The sequence below is a fragment of the Lissotriton helveticus genome, chromosome 2_2 (genome assembly GCF_964261635.1).
Source record: "Lissotriton helveticus chromosome 2_2, aLisHel1.1, whole genome shotgun sequence".
Classification (NCBI taxonomy): domain Eukaryota; kingdom Metazoa; phylum Chordata; class Amphibia; order Caudata; family Salamandridae; genus Lissotriton; species Lissotriton helveticus.
The window spans coordinates 167,458,560-167,470,816 of NC_136060.1; the positions used below are offsets into that span (position 1 = coordinate 167,458,560).

The 12,257-nt window shown below is 48.7% G+C and overlaps 1 protein-coding gene across 6 annotated transcripts in view; it reads left to right on the plus strand.

The window, feature by feature from the left end:
* Window positions 1-12,257, plus strand: part of ATP8A1 (ATPase phospholipid transporting 8A1) — a 1,103,292-nt gene that overhangs the window by 130,932 nt on the left and 960,103 nt on the right. For all 6 annotated transcript variants that reach the window (XM_078678248.1, XM_078678246.1, XM_078678250.1 and 3 more), the window contains exon 3: window positions 7,500-7,599. In XM_078678248.1, coding sequence (XP_078534374.1) covers window positions 7,500-7,599 — 100 coding nt within the window. The remainder of the gene's footprint in view (window positions 1-7,499; window positions 7,600-12,257) is intronic.

A 12,257-nucleotide genomic window follows, 5' to 3' on the forward strand; every position in this document is an offset into this window, starting at 1 on the left:
TCCCTGGAGGGGTGCAGGGGAACCAAAGTGGACTTCGCCGGGTTCAGACGGAGTCCAGAAACCCGCTCAAAGGCAGCTAAAACCACCAGACATCTGGGGCCCTAGCTGTCAGGGTCCGCCAGGTAGAGCAGAACTTAGTCCGCATAAAAAGCTGTCTTGTCCACCTGGCTTGAGTCCCAGGCCCATCCCCGAATAAGCGGATCTTGGCGAATTAGGGCTGCCAGGGGCTCCATCGCCAGTGCAAATAAGAGTGGTGAGAGCGGACACCCCTGACGTGTATCCCGTCGGATTGGGAATATCTCAGAGAGCTCCCCGTTAATGAGCACTCGGGCTCTGGGATTGGTATATAAGACCCCAACCAGATGGCGGAATGAGGGACCGAAACCCCTCCTGTCCAGCACATCTTGCAGATAGCCCCAATTCACCGTGTCGAAGGCCTTCTCAAAGTCTAAGAAGAGCAGTGCCAAATATGGGAACAGGCGCTCCCGGTGGGCCAGGGCCAGTTGGAGTCGACGAATACAGTGGTTAGTGCCTCTAGCAGGCATGTACCCGCATTGGTCGGGGTGGACAAGATACTGTAAAAGGGAACGAAGTCTCTGGGCAAAGACCGTGGCGAAGACCTTGATCTCCGTATTAATCAGTGAGATTGGACGATACTCGGCACAGCTCAGGGAGGGCGGCTGTGTCTTCGGAATAACCACGATCGTGGCGACATCCGACTCGGGCGGGAAGGATCCCGTCCCCGCAACATGGATAAAAAGAGCCACAATGTGGGGGGCCAAAATATCCCGAAAAGCCGTATAGTATTCCGGGGGGTACCCATCAGGACCTGGCGTTTTACCAGGGTGTAAGAGCGAGACGGCGTCCTGGACTTCCTCCAGGGTGTAGGATCCAAGGCCTCTGTAGTCTCTGGAGAGAGACACGGCAGGCGGGTCTCAGTTCCATCCAGCAAGTCGGCTAGGGAGGCCTCCGGGGAGCGGGCGGTATAGAGGGTAGCGTAGTAAGCAGCAAAGGTTTGTGCGATGTCCGAGGACGTCACATGGAGTGTCCCGGTGCTAGAACGGATCTCTGGAATGATACGATTGACTTTGGAGTAAGACACAAGGTTGTGGAGGAGCTTGCCGTTCTTATCCCCCATCCGTAAATACGGGCAACGATGAACGCCAAAGCATCTTGGCAGATTCCAACGAGATCCGACGGATCTCCTCCCTTACCACCGCTAGTTGTCAAGAGGAATCCCCCGCGCTATCAGTGGACTGAGCTGCTTCAAGTTGTGCCGCTCGGGATTCCAGCTGCGCAAGCTGGGCCGTCTGCTCCGACTGCTTCACGTGGACCAGTCCCCTGGCCACCCCCCGGATAACGGCCTTGCCCGCCTCCCACAGCGTCCCTGCCGAAGGAACTGGACCCTCGTTGGTGGCAAAAAAGGAACGCAGCTCCTGACCGAGGGACTCCACCATCGCAGAATTTTGCAAGAACCAGGCGTTTAGCCGCCAAATCGCTTGGGGCCCGTCGGAGGGAATCCAAGTCGGAGGGAGAGGGGAGAATGGTCCGAGATCCCCCTGGGCAATATCGCGGCTCCAGAGACTAGCTGGCAGTCTGTGGCCGGCATCAGGAGAAGGTCGATTCTAGAGTGAGTATGGTGGGCTGCCGACGTGTGGGTGTATTGCTCCCCACGGGGGTTCCAGACCCGCCAGACATCGCATAGGCCAAGGGCCGAAGACCAACTGGAGAGGAGTTTCGCGGAGGTAACCAGGGCCCCAGACGGAGGCCCGGTCGTATCGCGATCAGGCTGCAGGACGGCATTAAAATCCCCCCCAACCACCACAAGGCCCTGCGGAAGGGAGGAGACCACTTGTGTGAGGTGGCGAAGTGTGGAAGGCAGGAGTGGGGGGTAATGTAAAGACACAGGAGGCTTAGGGGACGCCCCTCGATGGTTCCCGAGACGGCCACGTATCGGCCCTGTGCGTCTGTCTCGGCTGTGGCCATGGTAAAGGGAAGACCCTTCCTAAGTAAAATAGCCACCCCTCGGGAACCCCATGTAAAACCAGAGAGCCAGACCCTGTCAAACCCATAGCGAGCTAGACCATTGCATTGTGTACCCAGGAGGTGCGTCTCTTGGAGAAAGAGGATGTCTGGCGTGTGGCGGTGAGCAGCGCGGAGGACAGCCGTGAGCTTAATGCGGTCTAAAAGGTCATTGACGTTCCATGACAGGATGTGGAGAGGCTTAATGAGGGTGCAAATCATTAACAAAATGGACTGTGGAGAGGCGGATAGCTACACGGGATCCTGCCCACCCGGAGGGGAGCTCCCACCCGTGTCTGTGCCCTGGAACGGGGTCATGGAAGGTGATGGTCAGCTCTGCAAGGGTGGAAAGCAAAGAAGGAGGGACGTGAACTGCCGAAGGGAGTCCCCTATGGCGGCCCGTGGGCGGCCAAAAATAACAAACTGATGGCAGATGTGGTCTACGTGTCAGCTGTGGATCAGTCAGAAAGACAGGGGTGCCAAGAAGAACTGCAACCAGCGGCCCATAGGCGGCAGAACAAAACAAACAATCGAGGAACAACGGTCCCCCAACTCCCCCCACCCTACACTTCTGAAGTGGAAGCATCTGTTGTCCAAGACCCCAAATACAAACTACACCACGAACAGGTGATTCGCTATTCTAAAACGATTAGCAAACATTCAGTCAGGAGCATGGCTGAGTCAGACCCCCCTCCATATATATACGGATGCATGCCCACAATTAAGAAACATGGAGCGAATAACTAAAAGTCTCAAGATGTTGCAAGTCCAGAATGACACTAAAAAGGTAGCCCTCGGCCGGGTCCTCCCGCAGAACCAAGGAGGATCCCCCATCGTGGGGCCAAAGAGAGGTGCATCATTGCAGGTCCTGAAGGGTGGAGCGTAGGCAAGCAACAGTGGATCCGGATCACACCCCATCCTTTCCACCAGAGCCCCGAATCACGGGACTGCCCGACAGGTCTGAATCCGACATGGCCCTCCACCGGGTAACGTCAGTTCGTGGGGCGCTGCCCATGTCGATGAGGGAGGACAACTGGGTAGGTGAGGAGGCCTTCTGGTTCAAGGGCTGAATCGGGGAGCGTTGGAATCGTGCCCCCGGCGACTGAGAGCCCACCCCTCTCCGGTTGCCCCGTCGTCTGGACCCTGTGTGACGCCGCTGCGCTCTGGGCCCCCCCCCCTATGATGTTACAACGCGTTATTTTACAACGCAGACCGTTACATCGCAATTTTTACAACGCAGGAACCATTACAATGCAAACCTTTACAACGCATGTCATTACATAGCAGATGCTATTACAACGCATGGCATTACATCGTAAGTATAGGTAAGTATACCTTTTTAAAAAAAATGTAATTAAGTTAATTTAATTAAATTAATTTAATTAAAATACATTTTAAAATAGTAATTATTTTTATTTAATAAATTTAAATTTATTTATTTAAATTAATTTTAATAAAAATTGTAATTAATTTTATTTAATTAATATAATTAAATTAATTTACTTTAAATATTTTTTTGGTTGTAATTAAATTAAATTATTTAAAATAATGTATTTAATTTAATTATTTTAATTAAGAAATGTAATTAATATAATATAATTAATTTAATTTAACCTAAAAACACCCCTGTACCCCAAAACCCAAACCCTGCCCTGAAACCTAAAAACACCCCTGTACCCCAAAACCCAAACCCTACCCTGAAACCTAAAAACACCCCTGTACCCCAAAACCCAAACCTTGCCCTAAAACCTAAAAACACCCCTGTACCCCAAAACCCAAACCCTACCCTGAAACCTAAAAACACCCCTGTACCCCAAAACCCAAACCCTACCCTGAAACCTAAAAACACCCCTGTACCCCAAAACCCAAACCCTACCCTGAAACCTAAAAACACCCCTGTATCCCAAAACCCAAACCCTACCCTGAAACCTAAAAACACCCCTGTACCCCAAAACCCAAACCCTACCCTGAAACCTAAAAACACCCCTGTACCCCAAAACCCAAACCTTGCCCTAAAACCTAAAAACACCCCTGTACCCCAAAACCCAAACCCTACCCTGAAACCTAAAAACACCCCTGTACCCCAAAACCCAAACCCTGCCCTAAAACCTAAAAACACCCATGTACCCCAAAACCCAAACCCTGCCCTAAAACCTAAAAACACCCCTGTACCCCAAAACCCAAACCCTGCCCTAAAACCTAAAAACACCCCTGTACCCCAAACCCTGTCCTAAAACCTAAAAACACCCCTGTACCCCAAAACCCAAACCCTGCCCTAAAACCTAAAAATACCCAAACACCCCAAAACATATACCTCAGTACCCCAAAACATATACTCCTATACTCATACTTATTTTAAAAATTACTTAAATTAATAAATTTAATTTATAATATTTAAATACATTAATAAATCTTTTTATTTATTTTTATTTATAATTAATAATAATTAAATCAATTATATAATATTAAATAAAATAAAAAAAATTATATACTTACCAATATTTACGATGTAATGGTATGCGTTGTAATACCATCTGCTATGTAATGCCATGCGTTGTAATGGCATCCGATGTAATGGATCCTGCGTTGTAATAGCTGCGTTGTAACAGCATTACGACGTAAAAGTTGCGTTGTAAGTGATACACACCGACCAAGGCGGTCTGCTGCCATCGGGATGGGGGGGGGGTGCTGGGAAGAGAAGCTCATAGCGAGGCCCACGGTCCTGAGTTTTTGCTTGACCTCGTCGTATGACCGGCGTTGTGTCTGTACCTCTCTAGAGTAGTCCGGGAAGATCATGATCTTGGAATTTTGGTAGTGCACTGGATCTTACACCCTGGCAGCCTCTAAAATCGCAATCATGTCCCGAAAGTTGAACACTCGGAGGATAATGGGGCGGGCGGGAGCTTCTGGGGGGGGTTTAGGAGCGAGGGAGTGATGCGCTCGCTCCACCGCAAACCAGGGGGAGAGCTTTTCTCCGGGGATCCAGGACCGGATCCAGGTCTCGACAAAGGTGTCAATGCGCCCCTTCTCCACTCCCTCCGGAAAGCCCAGGAGGCGCAGGTTGTTCCTCCAGGCCCTGTTTTCCGCGTCTTCGTCCCTGCGATGCAATTCCGTTGTCTGGGTCTGCAGGCGGGCCACCTGGGATTTAAGGCTGCCCACATCATCCTCCACCGTAGAAAGACGGGACTCCACCTCCACAATACGAGCCACGGCATTGCGGAGGTCTTGCCGGATCAATGCCACATCCACTCGCACTTCTCCAATATTGGTTTCCACCGAGGCCTGCGATGCACTGATCGCCTGCAGGATAGTGGAGAGGTCCCCTCCAGTCGCCCCGGATGTCGCTGCGGCCCCGGCCGCCGGATCGCGGTCAGGCTTGGCGAATTGGCCCATTGTTGTCTGAATGGAGGGGCCAGGGGCCTGAGAGGCGCGGTTCTTGCCCATGTTTCCAAGAGGCAGGTGGAGGCGCACACCTGGGGGGGGGCACGCACTCAGCGCCGACGTCGTCGCCCCGCTACCCGGTATGGCAGCTGATCCCTCTCCCAGCCCCCACGGCAGAGGGCGGTGCCCGTTCTTCAGGGCAGCACGTCCTACAGGACAATGTCGGCCTACAAGACGGTCCCCAGAGGCTCAAGGTTCCAGGACCCCCCACTAACTCCAGCCCCAAGATCCCGGGCCTCCGGGCCAGAGGAGGGGGCAGGCACCCACGTGCGCAGCTCGACCCGACAGCCAATCCGCCCCACGATAGGCCGCAATAACTTCTCAGCCCTCGAGCAATGGGAGGGTGGGGGGGAGGGGAAATCCTCAGGTCGCAGGCGAGGGTGTACCAAGGGACCCCACGCCTCCTGAGTCCAAGCACTATCCCCCGGTATCCAAAAGGAAGCACACGGTCAGCTCAGTTCACTGCCCATCAGGGCCCAGCGTCTACCCTCAACTGAAGGCGTCTACCCCCAACTGAAGAACAGCAGCCCTCCGTCGCCGGTGCGGGGCTTGGGCCTCTTATCTACCCCGCACCTCTGGCTGTCAAAGGGTGCAGCACTCGCTGTGGGGCAGGAGGGGGGCATCACAGCAGAAAGATATGGGGCCCACCAGGCAGCAGCACAAGTTCAGAGGCAGGGGGTCGGCCCGGACTGCCCGCCCCCGTTGAGCTCCATTGTCAGTCTGCCATAGCCCGAACACAAGCCTATGGTATTGAAGTGCTCACCAGCTACATTACACAATGACACATGAATTTTTGTTGATGATCCTGCTTCTATGAAGGTTTTTTTTATCCCGGTTGTTGCTTGCACATCTCCCTATCCCCTCTTGCTTCTCTCGTGCCCCCACTACCTCCCTCGTCGCTGCTGCTTTTTTTTTTGCACAATCCAATGGCATTAGAGCGCTTGCTCCGTCCTCCACCTTGCCATAGTGATAGCACCAGCCAAAGGTATTGGAGCACTTTCAGTGCTCACCAGTTACCTTACACAATGACACATTCATTGCCGTAGGCAGGTGGAAGCTTAAGTGAATTGTCCAAAATCACAAGTATTTCAGCCGCCGCCCAGATTCAAATCTGGTTTCCCATTTACCCTGTCAGCAGCTTTGGCTGTTACTCCATATTCTTGCTTCACTTAAAAGCTCCTCAACTGTTTCTCACTATCACTTCCACATTTGTTCAGCAAGATCCCATCAACACCAAACAAGCATTGGCAAAGCCAATAGATCTCGGCAATGTCCGAGTTATTGACTGTGTCATTGTAAATGTCTTTTAGCCAGGTGGTCAAGCAGCACATCTGCTGTTCAGCATGATTGAAAGTCACTGAAAAAAGCGCTATGATGCAGCCAGCGCAGGCCACGTCATATTGCTTTTTTGTGTTAGTAAGGGCAGGACAATAAACTCAACATGGGGGCGAAGAGACTCGCCATCGGCTCAACATCGTGTGATTCTGGGCTTTTAGCCATGCTGAACAGCAGATGTGCTGCTAGACAACATGGCTAAAAGACATTCATATTGACAAGGCCGATAACTTTGACATTGCCGCAACATATTGGCTTTACCAATGCTTGTTTTTACACTAGTCATCTACACTGTTCTGACATGTTAGGTGATATCCTTACTGCTGCTGCATCTTGCTGACTCCCTTTATCCTCTGCTTCTGGTTTGGCTGGACTAGTGACAGTTGTGCTGTTTAAAATAAAAAGTGGGCTACTAAAAAGTCTATAGCTCTTGAGGTGTCACTGATCAGACTGTGATGAAAGAGTTGACCATTTGAGGAAGTCGGTGGACAGGATTCGTTGTCTATAAAAAATCCAGTGAATGCAGTTGTATGTTTCTGTGATATGTGCACTACGATTTTGTTATCTACTTTCTCGCTTTCTCCCACAGTGATACGATTTCAGACACAACCGTATTACCGTTCTACAAGTTGTCAATAATGACCAGAAACTCACTCTGTGAGAGTATTTTGTGGTTAATATTCTTCTTTTTTACCTTCCAGCACAGCAAAATACAACGCAGTCACGTTTCTGCCACGCTTCTTATATTCCCAGTTCAGAAGAGCAGCAAACGCCTTCTTCCTGTTCATCGCATTGCTTCAGGTAGGCTGATGCTGGCATAAGGGTCCCCACTGTTAGTCCTCAGGAGTCTCTGCTCCCGTTTGATACACACACCACCGTCCTAACTCGCAACAACCTCTATCAATAAAAGTTGCGAAAGTTACGCAAAGTAATACTCTTTGTGGCACTGTGACTTTTAATTCACTGCAGTTCAACTCGAGACACCCTTTCGAAGCTATTGTGAACAACACACATATTTTTGGACTGTTCATTGTTTATGTAGATGTGTTATACTTATCACTTTACAATATAGAACGAACCAGTCTCGATTGAAATGCATTATTAAGACCATTATTTTGAATTTAAAAGCCTGAATATTGGCGTTTACATAAAGTACATTTGTGTTTAGTACAGTACAGTGGACAGCACCAACTTCGCATTGGCTCAATCTTGAGAAAAGTGTCGTGCCTCTTTCTATAGGTAAACAAAGCGCCATAATGCAAATTTAATATTGATTTGTCCATATTTCCACTCCTTTACATATGGTTATATTCCTCTGAATCCGGAGTTAATTACATTTGATCTTTAAACGACCCTGCTTGGCCAAGTTAATTACTTTGCAGACCAGTAGGTGGAGCCAAGCCTCACCCACTCAATAGACCCCTTTCGAAAAGTTTTAAGTCTGTTGCTGGAAGAGGAGGTAGTGGGACAGAACCTTGTGTGGTTAATTACAATCCTACTGATGCCTTTCCTAGAGAAACCATATGGGAGCAGCCAGATTTCTGTCTCTATTCTCTCCAAGATGCCCCTTTGAAGTTTCGGTGGTGAGGAACTAGTTTGGTAGTGGCCGTTAGTAGTGAGATTAAGCTTGTTGTGGGATTAAAGCTCAGGGAGCTGTGGCCACTTGAAGTAACCATATTGAAAAGCCGTAATATCCCAATATTCTGTGCCGGAGGGATGGAACAGGGATGTAGAGATGTGTCATTTTCTGATTGGGCAGATGTGCCTATTTTATGGAACTTTCCACTCCCACTTAAAATCCCGTGCCAAAGGGAGAGACTTTGGGAAGCACTGAATAGTGCAAAAGTGAAAGATGGACAGACCTTCATGGATGAACCCCTGACTGGAGAGGTTGGTAACCCTAGACTTTTACTGACTTGGACTCTGTGGACTTGTGTCTCCAGGATAAGTAGCACTGGCCTCCGAACTCGCATTTGGAGACAGTAGAAGATGGCTTGCTGGTGAACCTGAAGGAGATGGTTCTCCTTAGACTTTTGTGGACGTGTTCTGTGGAGGGTACCTTTGGATAGTGCCTACCTGGCTCCTGCTGGACACACCAGCGCCCTGCAAGTGGCCAGGAGGCCATGGGACCTGGGAATGCAGGAAAGGAGTGCAATCTGCCTAGATGCCTACACTGCCATGGGTTGCTGCTTGAGGAAGACCCCGGTCCAAGGAGATTACCAGGGGCTCAAAGAGAGGAGCAGGTCATGGGACCTGGAACAGCCACTGCTACTGAAGACAAACAGCTGGGTGGGTAATGGAGCAGAAGGAGAAGCGTTGGCAAGCAGGCTATGAGGACCTAATAGGGCAGCCCCTGAGCTCTCCCTCATTGGAGGGAGAGCAGTGAGAAATCAGTTTTGTGAAAAAGCCAAAACTTTAGAGGCCAGCAGACCTGACACCAACAGCCTTGGTGGCTTGAGCGTGCCACCAGAAACATAATGCAATGTTTCTATCAAAAATGGCTCTACAGAGCCTGACATAGAAGCCTTTGTGTTCCCCACTCGTGTGACAACAGCACACCTGGTCCTGAGGCTAACGGGCTGCAGAAGAACAATATGCTGCGTTTTGTGAAGCATCCATCATCGTCTGGGGAAGACAAGATCCCTGGGGAAATAATTCATTTGCCTATATTGTGGTGGATGAAATGATTTTTTAGTCATCCTAGACGAAGGCCCACCTTACGCAAATCAGTGCCGACCCTGCTCCTCATGAGAATAGTCTGTCTCTGGCTGCAAGACAAAGCCACCTCAAGAGAGGACCACAAACCACCCCAGACCTGTTTCGACCTACTTAGGTCTCATCAGTGAGGTATAGTTTGAGTCCTGAGGCACAGAGAGCATGGGGCACACGTTTGGACATATCCATCACACTTAGGGCTTAAGCTGCAAGAACAAGGTGATTAATGGTATGCTTAAAAAGGTCGCACTGTAACAGAGCAGTGTGCTCCGGCGCACCGTTGACATTCAGCAGAATGATGGAAGCAAAGGGCTTGTGAAAATGATGCAAAGTTGGGAAGCAGCCGGGATTTTAATTTAAACACATGTTACGATACCCCTGACGAAGGTAATAGATATTCCCGAAATGCATTGGGTGTTCTCTAATAAAATCGTGACATGTGGAAATACACACTCCCTCCTCGTTTGTGTTATCTTTTGGAGTACTACAGACGCATGAGTAAAATAAATCGATTTAAAAACATGGAAGAAATGGTTAAAAGTATAAGAAATAAACAATAGTACAAAGAAGAAGAATTGAATATTTTGATTTATTGGACTAATGATAGTCCAGGACCAGGCTGTGCAGCCGGAAGGGTTCCCAGAATGTGGTTCCTCTGTGTTTAGTTTATGCCTAAAATGATCTCAGACACTGGCAATCACATGGGGCTGTATTCCCAGAGCGATTGTTTTTCGCTAACCGCGCCACTGTAGGAAAGGCTCACCTAATGCAAATTTGTATCGACCCTCTCCTCATAGTAACAGTCTGCCCTGAAATGCAATGCCAGGGGTGGCCCCCTCCAGAAAGGGGCCAAGAGCAACCCCAGAACAGTCTCGACTTACTTAGGTTTCATCAGTGAGTTATAGCTTGAGTTCTATGGCACATTGAACACAGGACGGGTGCTTGTGTTCCCGTTCAGGGAGGACCTGGATTGGCAGTTCGGACTGAACTCTACCTATTGGTGCAGGGTCAAGACTCATTTGCATATGGATGGGTCTCAAATGAGGTGGCATGATGGGCAAAAGGATGATTGGTTGGTATGGTACCTTGAGTGATTGCCAGTGGTTAAACTTATTGCAAGCATTCCTCCAATCCCCTTTTGTGTGTTTGATCTACAAAGCCCATGTACAAAAAGTTCTCCCCAGACGACACTGAGGCTGCCCTTATTTGCATATTTCACTCAGTGCCCTCAGAGGACCGGGACACAGCAAGAGCCTTTCTGTAGTATTGCAGGCTACCCAGGAACGATGCTGGATCCCCCACATTCTTCCTGGCGCCCCTTAAATTATTTGTGTCACGCTAAGTCTCTCAGGTCACTGAAATACTTGGATTGATGAACTTTGACAAGCACTTCTTAAGATGAGACTTTTAGTTTCATGGTTCTTGGGGTTAGGGACTTTTGTTTCTGGGACTTATAGCTGCTTTGAAGCTAGTATAAAGATAAAAGAGAGACTCAAACGCTGCATAATATTGAACACTTTCTTCACAATATCTTTTTGCATGTATTGTTCAAAGTCTTTGAAAGATGGTACCATCCTGCAAAGTTTTAACAGGGATTAAACACTGCTTTGGTCTTAAAATGCTGCCTTTAGCTGTTGTAGTGACAGTTGGTCTGAATTTAATGAACTGCACCAACAGTGTTGGTTTAGACACAGATTTTAGGTTCATGGCTTGTTGGTGCCCAAAATGTTAGCGGTGCTCATCGTGCAGGGATTACAGGACTACTTTTAGAGGATTACTTGGCCTGTGCATCGTTGTTGATTTCGAAGCCCTTTGGAGGGTGTCACTCTAGGCATTTCCCCCTGCCATTCTCTATACATTTGTGCACAGTATTTAGTAGTGTGTGTTGTAAATTTATTTTTCATTTTATAAGAGAAAGCACTGTCCGGACAGTGGTTATTAAGTGTTTATTGTGTTGTAGAGTGTGGAGTCTATTCCCCACAGTCCATTTTCTGAGTAAGCGATGGACTACCCTGAGAGTCAACTGCTAAAAAGGGGTACTTGGCTCCCAGTTAGGGGCTCCGCTGTGCTGTGACACCAGTGGCAAACTATCTCAGTTGTTACAATTGGGGCTCAGTACACCTGTCTTCCCTGGAACTTTCCAACACTAATTCTGGGCACAGAAGATTGAAACCCAGTCAGAAGCATGGCTAGAAGGTTCAAGATAAGAAGTCTGTTTGTATTTCAGTCCCCAACATTTCCTGCTTCGAAATAGTTTTGAATGAAAAGACATGCACACTCATGTTCTGATAGAAGCCTTGATTATGGGGAGAAATTGACACTTGGCACAGTACATATTATATACAGGGTTTTGCAATGTGATATGTTAAATCACTTCTGGGACTTGAGGGAATGATGTGTAACAGGCTCTGAGGGGGTGGGGGGTCAGATGGAGATTGGGATGAGGCCCTCCTGCATCCTAGGAATGTTGATATCCAAATCAGTTTAAGACTTGTGCAGTTTAAGATTTTAGTCTCTGCTGAAAGGATGTGCAGACTGCTCCTATGCTGGGCATGCAAAATTTCATTTTGTGATTGAAGATATTTGTGATAGGTACTTGTGGCCTCGTTGGGAGTGACCCACCTAACTAGCGAATCCTGCAAATTTACTATAAGTAGAGGTATGTAGCACTTTAGAAAAAAATCCTGAGTATTAGGCGAATATTACACTTCTAATTTGGAGGGATTGTAAGGACTTGTTTTTAT